Source organism: Stegastes partitus, unplaced genomic scaffold (genome assembly GCF_000690725.1).
Source record: "Stegastes partitus isolate 25-593 unplaced genomic scaffold, Stegastes_partitus-1.0.2 Scaffold685, whole genome shotgun sequence".
In the NCBI taxonomy this organism is placed as follows: domain Eukaryota; kingdom Metazoa; phylum Chordata; class Actinopteri; family Pomacentridae; genus Stegastes; species Stegastes partitus.
Window position 1 is genome coordinate 81,038 of NW_007578416.1, and position 21,188 is coordinate 102,225.

Genomic DNA, 21,188 nt, shown 5'->3' on the forward strand with positions numbered 1-21,188 from the left:
GGGCTAAAAACTGAAACAATTGCGGAAAGGCCAAAAAGTGCAGTTTCCTGAATGGCCACTGGAGGTCGACTCCTAAAGCGAGTCAATCCCTAAAGCTAAAATGTCCAACTTTACAGCAGAAATAAACATGCATACAGCCTGAACAGAAAGTCTCTATAGCTAATTGAATAATTCATGACAACTGTATGGGGAGTGATTTTTTATATAACTCACCCTTTAAAAATGTATTAAGCTTTAAAGTTGTACATAATTAAGGGCGTGGCCACTTTGACTGACTAGTGGGTGCCTTCACAGAACAGTCTATGACACAGAGATGTTTGCATGACCCGTCTTTGCACCAATCATGTCAAACGCTTGGCTCATTTTGGGATTAGTTGGGAGTTAAAAGGAGTTAGGCATTGCTGAGATGGTGACAACTGGAACTGACTTTCAAAGATGCTGTTTGGGAAACCTGTGGGTGATGTCCACCTTTGTATACAGTCCATGGTTTACATGGAAGTTAACTCCTTCTACTGTAGGAAATATGACTGTTGACTATTGGAAGCCATGGAGAAAGTAGACTGATGATGTTTTAAAACCACAAAGTCCACTCAGAGAGGAGGTCAGGGTGGTTGGATGGGCAAACACAACGGTGGACTCTTGTGTGTCCACTTCTTTCTAAAAAATCTAAGTCAGTCTTTCATGTCAGTGATCACTTTAGAAATTATTGCTTTGTACATCCATCTATATATACAGTATATATTCTTTGTGACGAAACACACAAGTTGGGGCTGCATGTGGACTTGGATAGATGACAAAAATTTACACCATACAAACCTCTTTGTGTACTGACGAATGCAAAATCTCTAACACAAGGATAACAATAAGTCTCATATAGGAGTACAATTCAGGCCAGCTGACAGCCTTCCCTGGGCCCGGGATAAGATAATACTAATGATGATACTACTTCAATTGGGCTGCGATCTGGTGACTGTGAAGGTCATAGCATGAAATCATTTTCACACTTACTAATCATTCAGTGACCCCTTGGGGCTTTATGGATGGGGGGCACTGTCATCGGGATAGACATGCTTCATCGCTCGGTACAACTTTGTATTGATCTGCAGTGACCCTTCTCTCTAAGGGGCCATAGCAAGGCCACTGGATCGTCTCATTGGAGGAGCCAAGGGGTCAGGATTTCCTTTAATTTGCCACTCGTATCTATATGTCTTAGTTTTGCTATTTCATCAAATCAAAAAAAAAAAAAAAATCAAATCAAGTTGATTGTCATTTTGCTGTACATACACAGTAGCACAGGCAAGATGAGAGAGCGTCTCTTCAGATCATTTAATTTGTCAGTTTTGCAGAATGCACGTCTGGGATAAGACACCAAACGTTCACTCTTGCTGTCTCCTGAAGGGGGCGCTGCGTCCATTGAACATGGTGAACCTCTTCAGGTCCTGGTAGGTCTTCAGGGACACAAAGACACACTTGATGGTGAGACGATGGTGAAGCCGCAGATGCTGCTCAGAGCTGTCTGCCTGTCTGTCCGCCCGGCGCGACATCATCTCCTCCAGCTGTACGGCCGTCTGGGATGTTGTCATGGAGCCATGTTTCTGTTAAAGCAAACTCACAGCAGTCCCTCCACTCTCTGCGGGTTTCTCTCAGCAAACGTAGCTCGTCCAGCTTGCTGTCGAGGAAGCGGACATTGGAGAGTAGGAGCGATGGTACCGGTGGTCCGGAGGGGTGAGCCTGTAGCCTCACATGGATCCCGGCTCTCCTCCTCTTTGGTTTACGTTCACGATACTCTTCTGCGTGCATTCATTTTCTGCATTGGTTTGCTACGCTGAGTTCTTCTTCTGTGACGTACAACAGTCCAACATGTTCGGTCATGCAGAATAAACAGTGCAGAGCCTCTTTACTTCACTCTGATGCTCTAATGTGTTTACTGTAATTATGCAGAGTATTTAAAACAGCGTCCACAATGGCCTAATGTCAAGTGTTCATCAGCTCCTGCGCGGCCGAGAACTGGAAAATTCACCCTCGCCGCCTTTGTTGATGATTTTGCGTGAGTGTTCGGACAATTAAAAATGTGTAAGGCAGCACTGAAAAATCGTCTTTCCCTCTCATTTACCCCACTTTAGTCGAATGCCTCTTATCACCTTCATGCCCCTCGGTTTCCTCCCTCGGATCCATCCCTTCGTCTTCTTCTTCCCACCCCCTCCGAGCTGTTGGCCTCTTTTCATCCCCTGATGGCCCCCTCACAGCTAATTGGAGAGTGGGCTGCCCACTCTTCATTAAAAGCTTTAACAGCCAGTCAATTAGGAGCTACCTCCCTCCATCCTAAACACACACACACATGCACATGCACACACTCATCAGCTAAACCATGGTCTGTAGCCATGGAGACAGTCGGAGATAAAAGCCCAGTGGTCATTTCCATGGACTTAGAAAATAAGTGGCCCGGTCAATTATAGAAGTGTGTGAAGAATTACAGCTTTCGAATCTAGCAGCGGGTTGAAGGGTTGGGGGGGAGTCTCTATTGACTTTCTACTCAATTAGACCTGATTTGAGTTATTCCACTTTCACCTAATTTAACTTTCCATTCTGTGTCAGCCACTATTTAAAATGTGTCGACATGAATCATGGAAAATGGTCCACAGTTGTTACACCGTCTTTTTAATTGAGCGGATGAGGTTCAAATGTTTGTTCAGTCTTGTTCTTTTCTGTTCTTCTTTGGTTGGACACAGTTTACGCCAGTAACAGAAGCTAGGCCACCGTTTTAGCTGCATAGCCAAGAAACTTTTTGGACCTGACTGAAGGTCATCGCCAAAGCTGGAAGTTGTGTGTTGAAGGTGTGATAGTTTTGGTTTGTACATCAAAAAAACTGCAGAGGACATCTACTTTCAGCAAATAATGTTTACATCGCCAACTAAAACCCCAATTCCTTAACATGCATGTATGCAAACAGACTCTTCATCCGAAAATTCAGGCCTGAACCCAAACAAACCCAGAACTGTACTCCCCAAGGACCCATGTAGACCCAAGAAATACCAGTGTTGTGCCAAAAACGGACCCGTGGGACCTTGTGCTGCTTATTAAAGCTGTGCTGCCCAGTTTATATACAGCCACAGCTGTTTTTACCTGGGTAAAACAGTCTGAAAGCAATCTTTAGCTATCAACCCTCTGTCTCAGGACTATTTCACCTTCTCAGCACCTCAGACTATAACCAATCCAGCTCTTTTTACTGGTTGAAATAGCTTTTAAAAAAAAAAAAACTGTGAAAATCACACAGAGCAGCTGTCCCTATGCCAAATAGAGATTTCAGCTCCTATATTATAACTGAATTTAGCCCAAAGGATACATTTAAAATACATCCGCAAATTACGAGTCTATTCTACTCGTCTAGTTTCCAAATATAGACCAGTATATTCGACATAACAGCAAAAACATTGGAAAATACAATACCGTAGCATTGCCTGTGGTGCAAATGCCTCATTACACAACATGCGTTGGTCACAATTACTATAATAAAAGAAACAATAAAGTTTCATAAAAACCTACCTTTGCTATTTCTATAGCGTAAAGGTAAAACTATTTGCATAATACGACTGTTAGATCCAGATAAAAGCAGCTGTAGACAGAAGATAATTAGTTTTTGTCTGATGATGCTTGTTGGCACGACCGGAAGAACCAGCCCTGATTGGCACTGATTTCACAGCTAAGTGGAAATGTTAATTGTTAGTGTTAATTGGCATCTTATCTGCTGTAATATTAGGAACCTTTTCCCTTCTGCATGGCCATGATGCAGATCAGTCATCCGTTCTGCCAAGAGAGTTGGTAAGATACGGCTAGGTTTTGTGTTATTAACAGCACGACTAATCCACTCGTTATTTCTGCTAATAAGGATTGCTTATCCGTTGCCAAAGCTTCTACTGTTAACATTGTTAATATACTATAATCTGTGCTCTCTGAGATGAGTTGCACCTCTGCTCTCTGAACCTTCATTTTCCAAACAGGGATCATGACCACCACTGTTGGATCTACTCGAGTTTTACACATAATGTCAAACAGACCTGGAGTCCAGAGGAACAGAATGCAACAACATTAAATATGAACACATCCTGAAGTCTCAGCAGACCCATAAAGATCCCGAAGACACAAGTTCCTTCAGTAGAAAATAATTTTTTTTTAGTATTACATGCTTGAAGACATTTCATGAGCAGAGCAAACAGTCAACAGCATGGTGAATGATGAGTAAGTCGCAAACATTGGCGCTTGTAGCTAACTAGTTTACTATTTACTATGGCTAAGCGATTAATCCCCCAAAAACGAGGAAGAGCTGGTACACAAACAAGACGTCTTGTTGGTTGTGTGGCTCCACTTCATCTTCAGCAAACACAAAAACCTAACAGAACAAAGCTACGTGCAAATACTGCAAATAAAACTGCAGAAAATTACAAACCTAACCGTAGGACTACTCAGACACAGCAATCCATTACACTGTTTGCTAAAGCTACTACACAATGTGAAAAACTGTTGAGTTTGGTGACCTTGGCCCTGCTTAAGATAGTTGATTTTTTATTTCCACTTGCAGCCTATCAATAATAGTCTCAAAAACACAGATTTGGATCTCTAAGGTTTCGTCCGTAAGGAACCAGAAGAACCCATCCTGTTAGCTTGCAGGGTGTTAGCATTCTGTATTACCCTTCTTCTTCAGAGTTGGTTTCTCTTTCCAACATGTAGGTGAGCTGGTGTGCTTGAGCTGCAGGTGGGTGACAGCAGGAGGATGTACAAAGAGGCAGGGACTTTATAGATCTGCATATTCTAAGGATGCAATAGTGTAGAGATACATCTGAACCATTTTGAAGGTGTTCGTTTTACAAATAATCTTCTAAATATTTAACTTTGATACACAGAGTCCAGTTTTTAGGTGTTAAATCAACAACCATTGACAGAATAGATCTATTTTTGTTTGTAATTTCTGACCATTGTTCTGCAAAAGACACAATTACACTATAAGACAATTCTCCATTCATTGGATTAGCTAAATAAGAACATCGGACTAAAGTGTAATCGCAGCCACATTATTTGTAACACTGCATTAGTTGCCTGTAACTTTAAGAATCTCCTACTTGTCAATAAAGTCCAACATATCTTGAATCGTACATGTGTGATTACTTTTCATCGTGTTTTCCACGAGAAATGTGTAGATCCTGTTCATCCTTGAGCTCACTTGCTATTTAAGGTAAACTTGCTTGGCATGTAGAATATTATCTGAATGTTGAATGGCGGCAGGTTTGAGCTCGGCAGGTTCCCTGGACACTGATAAATTCTGAATGCGCTGCCATGTCCAAAACCAAATTTAAAAAAAAAAAAAAAACAGAAATAAAATGACATATTCAAGCTGGACTCAAAGCCAGGAACAGCTGAGAGGGAAAGCAAAGCCCAGCGGAGGACAAAGGCGACACAAACAAAGGTTTGCTAACATTGTGTTGTGGAACTAATCACTTACTGCTGGGAGAGTCCTGCATTGTTCTGCTCACAGATTAGTTGTCAGTCAAACAGCGTGGGTAGGGAGGTATTAATCCTTCCCTCATTGAAATCTGAGTTTACACTAAATAACCTTTTTTTTTTTCCCCTAAAACTATATTTATGTAAGATCACCTCTTTCTCCACAGCAGCAGATTGTGTTTTGCTGTAAGAAGCTGCCAGATCGCTGCTGTTTAGGATGCAAAATAATAATGGAGTTGGATTACACCAAACAGAGCAGCGAGACAACACTTATGCACATTACCAAGAAGACGTAAAAGGTCCTCGCCTTTCTTCTGCACCCTGACCCACTCGTCCACTTCCACCCACTCAAAGCCCATTTCCAGCCTTATCAGCACCAGAGACGTCCTGTCACGGATAAATGCATCTTCCCAGTGGTTCAGAACATTTGATATTTCATGCCGATGGCACTCCCGCTGCTACTCTGACAGCAGATAAGAATAAGTTACATGTAAGTGGCTGTTTAGGACGTCAGACGCAGTTAATGAGAGGATTCACATTCCTATCCGGAAACAGTCGGTAATTTATTATATCTTACTGGTATAAATTAGCAGTTAGTGTGTTTGTACAGACATCTGTCTCAGCAGATTGGAAAACATATGGCTGCTCCCTTTTCTCTCCATTACAGCTGCACAATGTTTGGCACAGCTGGATTTGCGCAAATAAATGCATTAAATATGGTGTTAACTCAGTCTACTGGTGTATATTTGACAGCATGAAAATATTAGTAAAATATAGAGTCCAAGAACAATAAGGTACTACAGTATATGGCGTCAGTGATACATGGTAAATATAGATCTTGTGTAATGGCCTGATTTTAATAAAGACCACAGAAATAAAGGTTCAATTAAAAATTAACGGCCTTACGTTGAATTTAATCACTTCAGTCTATTTACAGTTGGAACAAAAGTTCACATATATTTGTGAACACGGTTTGAACCAATTAACATGACTAAAAATGACATAGAGTGAAGATGTTTCTGTGAAAAGACTCAAAATAACTCAAAGCTTTGTAAAAAGTAAAGTGTTCTTGGTATTTATTTGTTAAATAAATGTCCAGAGCCATCATTTTCTGTTGTCTGTTGTATTGTACTATACAAGAAATTAAAAAAATGTTTAAAAAGAAATTACACAAAAACATATTTAAGAAGGCATAATTAAATCGTTGTAAAATATAGTCAAATACACATTTTTGTTTCAGAAATCGCAGAAAGTTGCACAGATTTTTGTCAAATAAGCTTTGAGACTCTACTTTTATAAGGACCAATCATGTTTAGTGTCATAAGTAGTGACCTCCCCAAGGGAAATGAGAAAATGTTCATGGTTTTAGGTGAAATCACCCGGCATCAAAACCTACGTTTATATGGGGCACTACATCCAAAGAACATATTTAAGATTCACTACAGTAGCTTAGAAACCTTGAACTTCCACAAGGTAGCCCCTCATCATTGGTTCTGTTGGTGATGTTCATGAACAGGATCTCAAGGTGAAGCTACAATGAGGAGAGTTTGAGAACCTCAGGGTGGCGTCTTGTCTTTTTGCAGATGATGCGATTCTGTTTGTTTCATCAGGACGCAGCCTTTAGCGTGCATTTAGTTGAGTCTGAGTGTGAAGCAGCCGGGATTTGAACCAGCACCTCCAAGTCTGAGGCCATGTTTCACTGTTGGAAGCTGTCTGGGTTTGGGCGAGGAAAGAGTTCAAGTTTCTCCGGATCTTGTTCACGAGTGACGGTAAAGAATAAAGCATGATACGGACAGATGGACTGGAGCAGTGCCAGCAGTAATGTAGGCACTGTACTGGACTGTCATGGTGAAGAGGGAGCTGAGGTGGAAGGCAAAACTCTCTTTGTTCAAGCTCTCATCTATTGCCATGAGTTCTGTGCAGTGACCGGAAGATAAAATCATAGATACAAACAGCCGAAATGAGTTTCAGCTTAGAAACAGGACGAGGAGCTTGGACATCTTAAGGGAGCTCAGAGTGGAGTCAGTGCTCCTTGGCATCAAAAGGAGCCAGTTGAGGTGATCCAGCATCTGATCAGGATGCCTCATGGACGAATTCCTTCGGGCAACTGGGAGGAGACGGGGGTAAACCCAGGACTCACTGGAGGGATTATATATCTCATCTGGCCCGGGAACACTTGGAATATTCTGCTTCTCTTGCGGCCAAAACCTCGGATAAACGGAAGAAAATGGACGAACGGATGGTAGCTTCAAGTTTACAACTACCACATCCACCGTGTATTATTTATCTACTGTATTGAGGCGGTGAACTGGATCCTGTCAATGTTTAGGTTAACTTTAATGGCTCTGTCCTGCCCTGAACATACAAAGTAATGATTAAACTAATAATTTAATGACACACGCAGTTAATTCTGAGGAAAAACGGAGGTCGGAGTTGAACAGATCGAATGTAAAACCTCCCTTCAACATGGATCGCCTGTAAGGTCTGCAGGGTTTAATGAACTTTCAATTAAGGCACACAAGAAAATGTCTCTCTTGAGAATATACTGTCACATAATCTACAAGCTGGGACACGTACTGTATAGAAAGGACTGTGTGTGAAAAAGAACTGAATAATAAGCAGCAGTTGATTCCACTAAAGTGACAGGTGCACTTAAAGCTGAGGTGCACTGAAGCGTTGCGCACAATATAGCTGCTCGACTTAAAGTTGGATATTTTTAGCTTCTTATACTTTTTCCCCGCTATTCTTTTTTTTTTCCTCGCTCTGTTTTTCTTTGTCTTCTCTCCCCTCCATCTCTGCTCAGTAGATCAATTCACAGAAAAAAACGTCTCCCCATATGTGGCGCTATGGGCGATGAAAGACGCGATAACAAAACTTCAAGACGGCTTCATGAGACAGCGGGTAGCTATAAGTCGGAGGAGGGGGGAGAAAGGATTTGGGAGTCATTAATCAATCGACTTGTCCTGACGGGAGACAAAGTGCGGCTGACATCAAGGACCGGAGCTGTCGGTGCTGCTTTACAGGCTGCAGTATAGAAGGGAGGTGGGAGGACGGAGGAGACGACTGAGATGAGAGAAAAATGGAAGTCCTGAGGCTGAAGAACAGGCTGGTTTTACATGTCTACCTGGTTTTAGAGTCAGAATGCATCAAAGTTAATATATTAAAGGGAAACGGCTCATTGATGCCTATGTATGTCACAATTATTCCACCTCCTGTGGAGTGAAAATGATGCAACGTATGATTGACAATATAACAGTTCACTTTTATATGAAGCATGAAGCACTACCTGTATTTATTAGTTGTATTTGTTGTATATTAAGATAAGATGTGTTAAGATAAGCTAAGATCAAGTTAAGTTAAAATAAAGTTTACTGATCCCTCACCATGGGAATTTACATCTTCTGTTCTATTCTATTCTGTTCTATTCTATTCTATTCTATTCTATTCTATAATATATTTAGAAACATATTTTTCTTCTGCTTGTGAATTTTTAGGCACTTTTGTAAACAGTTTTAAATCTGACTTTGCCCATGACAGTTTATTAAAAAGCATTTTGTAAAAATCGATTCATGCTGTTTTATTACACACAAATTGTTAGAAATAACTGGCGCTTACTTATACGTGTTTTTTTTTTTTTTTTTTGAAATCCACTATTTCTTCAGAAGAATTTAGAATTGCTGATAAATAAACTAATAAATACTTAAGTGTCCTCTTATCCACAGACTTGCAGCTACAATACATTTAAAACAATTCATAGGTTTATGTTACTATTATTATAAATTGTCATTTGGCAGAAGGGGTTAAATTAAAGCGTGATTATCTTATTACTTCTTTGGAAAAACCTGAGTGGTGCATGAATGTATTAATATGTGAATAAAAGTTTCATATATCCACAATATTATCTCAGATTAAAAATAATTAGCAAAACATCCTTGACCTAAATTCCTTTTTTTCAGATGGACTTTTTTAAATAAAATTGAAGCACATTCTTAGTTGTACCTCAGCTGATCAACACACTCATGTTTTAGTTGCATCTCTCAGTTTGCATAATATTAATAATGAAACAGAACCCAGCAGTTGGATGCATAATTATCTGGACAGTGACCCGGTTTTCTTAATTTTGCATCTGCACACCACCACAATGGCTTTGAAACAAAGAGATGTGAGCTTTAATTCCACAAGCTTAACAAAAATTCTTTAACCATTTAAGAATTACAGCCATTTTATTTAGATATATAGTCCCTCTGCTCTCACAGGCTCTAAAGTAATTGGGAAAGCTAATTATTAAAATTCATAAACATACAAATTATTTTTTAATAATTGCATGCAAATCCTTTGCAGCAGTTGAGTGTCTGAAGTCGGAAACCAACGGACATCACTAAATACTGAGCTTCCTTCCAGGCCTTCACTGCAGCTGCCTTCAGCTGCTGCTTGTCTATGGGTTTATCTGCCCTCAGTTCTGTCTTCAGTGACCAAAAAGCAGCTCAGTTGGGTTGAGGTCAGCTGATTCTGCCATAATTTACTTTATTTCTTTGCCTTCAAGAGGTCTTTGGTGGCTTTCGCTGTGTCTTTTGGGTCATTATTAATCCGTTGCATTACTGAATTTCCCTCTGGGATTAATAAAGTCAGTCTAAGCATAATTTTTACAGCATTTGCCTGAATCAAATCAGAAACTACAGCTCGGTACTGTCCAGAATTCATCCTGTTGCTTCTATCAGCAGCCACATCATCAGTAAACGCCCAGTTCTACCATGGATGCCCAGAGCGTAGCACTGCCTCCACCATGTTTGACAGGTTGTGCAGTCTGGTTTCAATCATGAGCCCTTCCAGACGCGTCTCATCATTCTGGTACAAATTTCTCGCTCCCATCTGTCCATCTTGTTCCAGAACTGGTCTGGTGTTTTTAGCTGTTTTCTAGTAAAGTCTAGTGTGTCCTTTCTGTTCTCGGGTGTCACAGCGGTTTTCATCTGGAGGTAAATCTGTCTCTTGATGGCAGACTTTAACACTAATTCACCTGCTAGAGGACTGCTTTGGGAGTGGGATGCTGCAAAACCCAATGCAAACCTTGCAAATGCAAATTTAAGCTGCAGGTTGTGGGACATAACACAACCAGAAGGATGGAGGCAAAGAAAAGAAGATAGAAGCAGGTGTTAACAAGACTAAAGCAAAGCTAAAGCAAGTCTGACAAGTGGACAAATTTCCTGGTTGTTACTAATAAATATGGAAAAAGAACTAGAGTAGTCTGCAAAGTGTTGATGTACAATCTCTGCTCTGTTCTTCACGGTCACAGGAAGCTCTGCTTCAACAACAACAACAACAACAAAAACACTTCTTTCTGCACATATTTATCATATACTATTGAGAAATGTATAAAATGTGTACGTACTGTTGTAGAAGTACTAATTTCTATGAATATAATTGTAATTTCCCTACATTATTCCAGACAGATATACATGTCTTTTTTAATACTACGCAGTAAAATAATGTGTTTTCCCTGAAGACCAAGAGAAGAGAATTGAATCAAAAGAATATTGTGCAATAGGTGAATTTGAGTGAACTATCGGCCTTGTGATCGGAAATCCAGCCGGAGTTGAACTTTGGATGTAGTTAGATGTTCAGAAAAGAATTCTTAAATCACCCACTTTAGACATTTTCTGTGTTTTTGGTGTTGCTGAACTCACCAGTACGTTCCATAGTTGTTGTTTTTTTAAACTATTGATTAGGACCATCCAAAGGTTTCCTCCATCTCTCTGATAGATGTTTTCCATCCTGATGTTGGCCTCCTTGTTGGACTACACATTAAGATCTCTAATGAACAGCTACCAAATCCACATCCAGCACTTGGAATCAACTCCAGACATTTTATCTCTTTAATTTCTTGTGAAATTAAACAGGCCACATCTGGATGAAAAGCTGCGTTAGAGGATGTGAAAATGAGGCTACTCGTGAAGCAGACTGCACAGTTCAGTCTGACCGACTGTAAAACTGACTAACTGGCTGCAGATGAAAACCAGGCTCCACCAATTTGGTTCAATATTAGAAAATGTCTTTATCAGAACATGGAGGCTGTACATTGAGTGGAACGAGCTGAGACATGCTGCAATCAAGCAGCGTTTTCTCCTTCAGCTGCTGCCTCCGTCCAGCCGCTCTGCTGCTGAATAGCTGTTAATGTGACGACGGTTTGGGCTGAAATCAAACCCGATGATGAGTCGCTCAGATGCAAATGTTTGCTGAAATGAGGACCAAGATATCTTTTATGAGCACTTTCCCTGCACAGCGATGGTGTGATTTGGCCTGATGTTGAACTTGTCCACCTCCTGAGAGCCACCATCTGTAACGCTGTTTGCTGGCTGCTGCTATGTCCTGAAGAAAGGCACCGAACCTCACAGCGACTCAGATGAATCTGGCAACTATGAGGGTTTGGAGGCAAAATGACGAGTTTAAAGTCCCTGTTCAATCATTGATTGATTCCTAAAAACTCATCAAAGTGCACCAAAGTTAATTCTCTGAACTCTAAAACCTGCTGGCTGGTTTAATATGCATGTCGTCTTACAAAAGAAAAAAAATAAGCAAAAATTACACCATTTATCAGACGCTGGAACGATAAAAACTAGAAAAATTGTCAGATTTTTACCTTTCAGATGATCCTTGAACTACTAATCTGGGATGTGTCATTCCATCAGGACAATTAACCAAATTGAAGCTTAAAATCATTAAATCTCAGCACAATCACCTAATTCTACACGTTTCCTGTAAACTGTTTACTTTAACAAAAATTCTGTTAAAAAAAAAAAAGAAATAGAAAAGAAATGATGTGCTCCTCAGTGTAACTGTGAACCCATTAGGGAGTCAGCTGCAATACACATGACACAAATTGAAAATGTGGGTAGCAAATTATCTGTAGCATGTCGAGACAAGGTACTTGGGAAAATGTTGTACATGTTGATTCATGGTTCCTTCCACTTTTGTAAAATAAATACAGAAATTTAACTTTTAATCCCTTTATTTAATGACTAAAGGCATTATAGCTGTGTCACGCTGCACAGAAGACATTTTTGAGTTCTCTCTACTTCATGTTGTGTTGTTTCCGTTGAGGTACCAAACTTTACATTGCAATAAAAAATTTGTCCAAAAGAAAACCGGAAGAAAACAGAAAATGTCCGGAAACATTTTGGCTTTAGATGAAATCAGAAGTTAGAATTTGTGTTTTTGCAGTGGTTAATGACGTACTGCAGTTTCAAAGCAGAAATACTGCTGCTTGTGCTCATGATGTGTCTTTCTGGATATAAAAATACTATACGGGCATGTCAACAAGGTAAAAAAGGAGATTTTTAATGAAAATAGTCCTCAACAGATGATGCACAGGAGGTGACCAGCTGTACAAAGGATAAATATAAACTGAAATCTGTGTTCAATTTGCAGCTGAATATCCTCAGTCCTGTGTCTGCAGTGGCCTTTTCTCTTTGCTGTAACTCAAATATATCCGGGGATACCGTCTCCTAACAGCCGACTGATGTTTGGACACTCAAAGAGGAAGAGCTACAGCATCAGTCACTTTGAGATGTCACCTCTGTACAAGTCATGAATCGATTTTTTTCCTTCTGTGCAAGAATGGAACCGAAGAACTGCGAGAAACTTTTTTAATTCCCACAGATCAGAGCGGTTCCCGTCACTGCCACAGAAACTTGTGAATGTCATCTACCTGCTAGTCTTTCTGCGGTTTGATGCCTGAGAAGACAAACGAGATTGTCTTCGGTGTCCCGCGCTGTTTTGGCGAAGCAAAGATCCTTCCTTATTGAGATTGTTTTTCTGCCGGATGATTTTGTGTTTTTTCTTTTTTCCATTTATTTTTAAAGAGCCACAGAATTATATATAATATGCACTTTGAACAGGGCTTTGAACATCAATTTTCAATGAGAGCAACAGAGGAAGAAGGAAAAAAACGAGATGAAATAAGGCAAAATGCTATAATTTTTTTGCTTTTAGTGCAGACTCTGTTCATTAACTAAGATGGTTCACCAAAGGAGCTTTCTGATCATAATGTCCTTTCACATCTTTTTTTAATTTATATCAGAGGATTTTTTTTATTTCAGGTTTTTGCAGTTGTTTATGTTGGTTTATGTTTATACGGATGTGTTTAAGTTACAGTGCACTTGGTATGTTTTTGCACTTGGATATAAATAGGTGAAGTGGATTTGTAGCTCGGCTGCATCGGTGTCGTCACATACTGTACCCACCAGAGGCCACTTTATTACCCAGCAGCACTCTGACTCGGCTTTATTGGACTGGTATGTCACTGTCAGGAGTCTGGGTCATCTCTGGCTCATATTACCTCCATCAACACATCTGTATGTGTGTCAGGGTCAAGGACCGCGTATCCAGGAGTGAGCAATTTAAAGGAAATACAACTCACCTAAAGTATTTTTTTTTCCACCCAGGGGAAGGTAAAATCAATAATTTAGCAGTTGAAGGTATAAAGCAGCCAGAGAGGACTCTAATCCTCGTGTTGTCATGATGTAAATGAAACATTTTACAGCTCAAACTGTGGCTGAACAGATGCACCAGAAACTGCAGCGTCAAAACTTTACTATTTTACTATCATTTAAAGAGAGTTTGACATTTATTTCGCTCTTATATCTATACAGCACAGATGAAGCTATCAGCCAGTTAGCTTCACATCAAGACAGAAAGCAGCAAGCCTGGTGCTGAACGAAAGAATAAAAATCTGTCTACCAGCATCTCTTAAACCCACTAAATAATGTTTTATCTTGCATAACTCATACGAAATGAGCATTAAAGACCACCTCAAATGAAAATGTAAACATGTTCGTACGTGTTTTCTATACGTAACAAACCTCAGGAACTAATGTTGGTGCTTTTTGTGTCATTATTCCAGAATTAGTTTCCAGGTCAGACATGTTTGGCTGACTTACTCCAATATTAGAACTTGTGTAGTGTAGGGTAGTTTTACAGTGTTTGATGGGTGAGCTGGTGTGCTCGGGCTGCAGCGAGCAGGTGGAGAAAGACGTACAGGATGCTAGATTTGCACACACTGAAGAATACTAAGGTGTACAGTTACATGACTGCTATTTTCATGCATTCGGGCATTATTTTAATGGAAAAATCTTCGAAATATTACATTTTGATGAACACAGATGAGTTTCAGGGGTTTAATTAATGTCAGGAGAAGGATTTCTATGCAATAAAACTAGTTAACAACACAAGAAATGCTCAATTTAAGCATAGCACACATTTCAAAAAATGATATATAACATGTTCATTTTGTCTTAGAGGTGCTGTACGTAGGCTTGTCATATTTATTATCGCCTGACTGCAAGATTTAAGATGAAGATTAAGAAGTAGCAGAATAATTAGTATCAATTCTACTAACATAAATGCCATATTTTTGTTATTATTTCCATGCAATTTCTACCATGTGTGCCTCCTTCTTCTGCTATTGTTTGATGGCACCTTTTCTTTATCTCATATTAGCTCATAATGTCGACCAACTGCCTTACCAGGAGCATCTACTGACATTAAAGTCATCAATTTAGTAGTTGATAATAAAAAACACAGCAACACTGTGGGCATATTTTGATTTTATATCTAATGAAAAAGGAGGAATCCAAGATGATTTTGTTGGATTTGCAGCTAAAAGGTGGCGACCCAAGGTGTTAATACAACTAATCTAAAACTAATCGTAGCGTAAAATGACAATTAAAATGTCAACTGTCACTATTTTTCTGGCAATGAATCATCACTTAAACTGTGATTTCTTTTTTAGTATGGACGGAGCCAGTGTAGCTGTGTCCAGTCCTTATGCTAAGCTAAGCTAACTGGCTAATGGTTCAAGCTTTAAAGGCTACAAATCACATACATTTTACTTTAACTATGTACTGCAGCAGCCCTGACAAGATAGTGTGTTCATACAACTAGGACATAATATTTCACGTACACCATGACAGCATTACCTGCACAGAGGTAAGAATGGCCAGAAAAACATGCTGGTTTGCAAACTGCAAAATCCAACTGGATGTAGTTGGAAATCTTGGCGTACGATGTATTGGGACGCACTGAATCCTTTTCTGCTCTATTATATATTATGAAAGTAAAGATTTTGGCAAATCCTAAGTGAACAGACTTAAAAGTGCCATCATTTAACTCTGCCAGACAGTGAATAAGAGCTATTTGCAGAATGTCAAGCGATTCCCCAGAGTATGAAGAGGGAACGGCTTCAAAAAATAATGGAAGTGAAGGATTTTCCACTGACAGCTCCTCTGTCCCTTTACAGCGTTAGACACGTTTACGTTTTAACCATTAAATACTGTGCATTAGCTTAGGATCCACTGTTACAAATGCTGTTTTACACACAAATTCACTGCTATTCTCTGTTCCCTGCCTTTATATTCTTGTGTACTTCAGCCACTTTGAGCAGGCGGTATCAGCGAGATACCAGGTCTCACGCAAACAAAAGACCTGTTTTTTTCCCCAGTCACCACACAGTGTGTATTAGGATGTATCTCCTGGGTATAGGACAAACTGTGAACTGTTCTTTGGTAGCTCGCTGTCAGAATCACAAGCGAGAATGAAAAGCGGTGAAGGCACGCAGCTGTTAGCGGCTCTCTTTTCACTTAATTGCATCAGTGAAGACATAAAATCCTGCTGAAGCAACAAACTGATACAAGCTTCATTTTGTTTTTTTTATGTTGAAGTCCCAGCCGACACACAAGCGGCCTCGGTATTTATGACGAATCAGAGAGCGATGTGACCTGTGAAAGGAGACGGGTCGACTCACACCGGTGCCGTGTGAGGGCCATGGGGAACACTTTGTTTATTAAACCACAGCGGCTCAATCGCTGCGCTGCCGATCACTCAATAAATCAATAATGGCTGTGACAGCGTCTCTATTGTTTGTGCAAGTTTCCTCCTCAGCACTCCATCATATGTGACCACAGAGAAGGACGTCTATAGATGTTGTTGTTCCGCATGAAGGAACATTTATGTGCAGGAAAGATTTTTTTTCACTAAACTGCGTCACATTTTTGCATCCGTACATCGCATTACCGTCATCATTCTTGAAGAGCTTTAACAATTTAGAATCACCAATTAACCTCAACATGTTTTTGGACTGTGTGGGAGGAAGCTGGAGAACCCGGAGAGAACCCACGCTGCACGGGGAGAACATGCAAACTCCAAGCAGAAAGATTCCGGTGCCCCCACTGGGACGCGAACCAACAGTGCGAGGCAACAGTGCTAACCAACTGCGCCACCCTGCAGCCCCTGTTTGCATGCATGCATCGTTAAAATGAATAATCCACCGCAAAAACCAAGCAGGGCTGCCTGGCTGCACAATCTAAGTCCTCTGCAAAACTTTAAATCTTCAGCATGGTTGGTTACAGTAACACACAGATGCCAGAAGTACAGATGAAGCCGTCAAAGTTAAAGTTTTGTTTTTCTTTTCTTTATAACACCTCCACAAATGTTTTGGCAATTACCACTTGTTAGACTTTCGGTGACAGGTGGAAGAACATATAACTCAGCTCTAGTATGTGCAGCACCATATGTAGCAGGGAGTCAGTGCTGCTGTCTAAATATGTTCAGTGTTTTAGATATAAATATGTTCACTATGCTCTCTTACTGTACAACATCTGGTATCCACAGCGTAACAAATTAAGGATGCAGAACAGCTGCATTCTCTGACACTGACAGTGTTTTCCACAGTTTGTCTGTAGTTTCCAGTTCGACTTAAACTTGTCAAGAATAACCTTGTGCTTTTCGAACCCTGCAGCTGGAGGCTAAACGACGCACCGACCCTGAAACAGCACTCTTCACCTTCAGCTTGTCAATACGAACATCTGAGAAGTAGCTGGCTGCCCTTCGAGACTCTCACCTGAGCCTCCACTGTTTTCTGTGCGACTCGTCTGCGGCGGACTTTGCGATTAAGTGACTCTGCAACCTTTGAAGTGTCTCCGCTTCGACGTGCAAATTGCCGAGCGTTGAGGTGAGCGTTCAGCGTTAACTAGCAGCTGGTGGAGGATGAGAGCGAGCGACTGGGTAAACAAGTGAGAGATAACCAGCCGATCAATCAACCTGGAGTCTGTTTTAAGCTGCTGTGATGCACAAAAACTCTACAAGAAACAACACGACAGAGCAGATTCTAGCTGTTCAGTGCTGACTGGACTCAAACACTCGAACAGGGTTGAAGAAATTGGAGTGTTTTCCAGCATACGATGGGCTTACAAACACAAAGCAAGAGTCTGCGAAGGTAAACCAGCAACAGATTGATAGAATACAACATTTTATGCTGACGGTCAAAGGGTAGCAGGCACAGTATGTAAATACAGTAGAGACCAGTGGTTGGTTTGTGTGTAGGTGTTGCAGACTACACGAGGGTGGTGAGATGGAGGAGTGACACATGGTGGTGGAGCAGTCTCTCCAGTCATTATCTGATTACCAAACTGACTTGTAGACTCCAGCCTCTGGATAAAAACATCAGTCGGATGTGTTTTCCTTCATCAGTGCCTAACAATTTATCCACCTCTCTACTACTATTTTCCTCCACTCTTTCCTTCTCACACATTCTCCAAAGCCTGGAGTATTTATCTCTCCCGCTACCAGAAAGCAGCGTCGGACCCGTGCAGGTGGCTGATTGAGGGGTTCTCACAGTGGAGAGTAAATCACATACCGTGAGGAGTGTTTACAGTAGATATAAAACTGCTGAGCAGCACTTAGAACTTGACTTCTGCTCACCCAGAGGGTTGTAAACTCGCTGAAGGTGATAGATATGACCCTAATCATACAAGCGTGTGACAGACGGACAAAAAATCAAAGTGTGAGTGTGTCGTGCGTCACCTGAAGCAGTGTTGATGGTCCTGACAGCCTCCCTGGCGCTGACTCTGTTGTTCGGAGGATAGTCGGGGACGGTGTTTACCGAGCGCCTCTCTGACATCCGTGGGCTCACCTTGGCAGGTAGGTGACTGAAGCACAGTGAGATGAAGAAAGAGGAAGAAGCGTAGGGACACAAAAAGGAAAAGAGAGAATTAGTGGAGAAAATCATTTGGTTTGGTTTTGGAGAACTTGTTTAATCATAGAGGACAGAAAAGAGGAATGAAGGTGCGATACAAGACAACATCGACAAGTGGAAACAAGAGGCTTAACTTATTTTTGGGGGTTTAACTATGCACTAGCTCATACATCTACCTACAGAATCTTTATTTAGACCCCAAAACTAATGTGTGTCAACATTTTTGGCTTGAATTTTGAGAATGTCATGTTGTCAGACCTGATTTTTTTTTTTGGCATTTTCACCCTCACAAAATTGTATTGGAAGCCATTTTATGGGCTCAATATCTCCAGAAATTTAACTCCCACAACCATTAAATTTAATGAGAACACAGATGGAATGGTTTCCATCAGATCCAAATGACTGAATGGATCCAGGAGAGGCCCAGTGTTTAATTATTGGGTAGTGAAAATGGGAAAAAGTGCAAAATTTTCAAACAAAGGTGCTGTTAGGGACCAAAAACAACATGTAAATGTTTATACAGTCGTGACTTGATAATCCGACACTAAATGTAAAACCTTCTTTTATGTCGGATAGCAAAGCTGTCAGATTGTCAAGATGGAGGTCGAGATACAAGGACTTGATGCTTGAAGTGTCATTTGTTGTTAATATTTATTGTTTATAGTTGTTATAATAACTACTGCATTGTTAGAACACTACACATTGCTGGATGTCATGCCTAATTGTGCTTGTGCACGTTGGTGGACATCAAAGGTAAGGAAATTTGTTGGATTGTTAAGTCAGATAATATGCCGTTATCCTTATTTGTGACACAAAATGTCATGTCGGAGTCAGAATCCAAGGCTGTTGGTATGTTAAGGCTATTTTTATGGGTTGTGTTTGTTTTTCCAAAAAACCTGTTGGATAGCAAGGTGTTTGGATCATAAAGGGTCAGAATGTCAAGTCACGACTGTACATGGTGTGTTTGTATTTCCTACATAAAATACAGTCTCTAGCTGACATTTTACCAGGGCTATAACATCGAATTTGATTTGTGGCAACTATAGTGAGAGAATGTTGAATTTTTTTGCTATTTTGACAAAATGTTTTGCAAAGACTTGCAGTGATTTTGCTCTTTGGTATGTGTTATGTGACAAAACGGGGAAAAATCTTTAAAATAACAGTTTGTGTGCAAATTTTCAGTTGTTACATACATGCTATTCATTTGTAAAAATATATTTTTGATGTAGACGTTATCGACAATTTTGGCTTGTTTTGTCCTTCTACAGTCAACGTGTAAATTAATAATTTTTTTCCCTCTGGGATTTAACTAGTTATTACATGTAATGTAACAAAACTGGGAAAATCTGTAAAATAAAATGATAATAAAATAATTACATTAGATTAGACACAATAAATTTACAGTGAAAAGTATCAACAGCATCAGAGACAAGTGCAGGTTGAACACCAAACACAAAAACGTGCATTAATGATGTTTTCTGGTGACACTGAGAAGTTAAAGTGATAGAAATGTGATAAATGAGATGGAAATCAGTTTCTGTGTGAGAGAGAGCGACAGATGTTTTAACCAAAGCAGATCTGTGCCTGAAAGACAGCCTGGTTTCCATTTCATTTCATCATTCAACTGTGAGTTCTGCACATAAAGCCAAGACACGTGTGCGCAGTCATGAACAAACACATTTCTAATTTCACACACAACAACCGCCGATGCCCTCGTCAGCTCACCCTGATTGGCTGTGCTGCTCATCAATGGCGTCCACGGCGCTCTCCACGGAGCTCAGGAGAGACTGGATCTGATTGGCCGACTCCTTCAGCAGGAAACGGGTCACAAACTGCTCCACGTTGGTTCCTCTCTCATAAACCTGTGGAAAAAGGATGCCATTTATTATGTAAAGCTAAAAGCAAGTTTTAATGTCAAGATGTCCATAAATGGTCAGAATAAGTTTGTTGTCCTTCATTGTTTCTTTCACGGATCACAGCACTTCAGCCTCACCAGCACAGATCTTTCTGAGTTCCCTCCTGGCGTGTTTTTGATGCATGAAGTGCTTCTCAAGGTGAACAGAAACAAGCCAAAAATGGACTCGTACTTTGTGTTTTGAGTTCACAAACAGGAAGTTTTTGGCCTGAAACTTTGTGTCAGATATAAACCGTAAAAAACCATCTGGCACTTCCAATAGGACGCAGAGTTCTCCTCAGTGTCTTCATGGTAGCTCCATATTTTAACTTTTCTAAAACCAAAACCACAGCAGCTTCCTTCACTGATACGTCAACCACAATAAAAAATAATCGATTAATCATTGAAATGGCTGGAATACAGTGGACATCTTTTAAACCGATGGACCCTCTGAACCCCACAATCAGTTGACCGTATGTTGTATTAAAATACAAGCATCCTAATTACAACATTCATCAGAACCTGTAAAAGCAGCAAGAATCAGCAGCAGCTTTAAGAACAACGGTTAAAGATGGAAAACAAAGTTGGTCCAGTCATTTGTGAATTGCTCCTCCGTTGGAAAACTTGACCAAATCTGTGAGATTTCATCCAAATCAATCAACGGTTGACGTTTGGTACTGAATTAACCAACTTAACACCTTTGAAAATGCTGTATATGCTGAGAAAGTCAACTTTTATTTTCAGAATTTATGGCTTTATAATGTTGTCATGCTGCAC

General features: G+C 40.3%; 1 protein-coding gene across 1 annotated transcript in view; it reads right to left on the reverse strand.

Moving 5' to 3' along the window:
• necab2 (N-terminal EF-hand calcium binding protein 2) overlaps positions 1–21,188 on the reverse strand; it is a 198,025-nt gene that overhangs the window by 74,613 nt on the left and 102,224 nt on the right. The window contains exons 6-7 of the mRNA XM_008290582.1: positions 20,243–20,379; positions 18,346–18,470 (exon numbers count right to left, since the gene is read on the reverse strand). Of these exons, the coding sequence (XP_008288804.1) occupies positions 18,346–18,470; positions 20,243–20,379 (262 nt within the window). The remainder of the gene's footprint in view (positions 1–18,345; positions 18,471–20,242; positions 20,380–21,188) is intronic.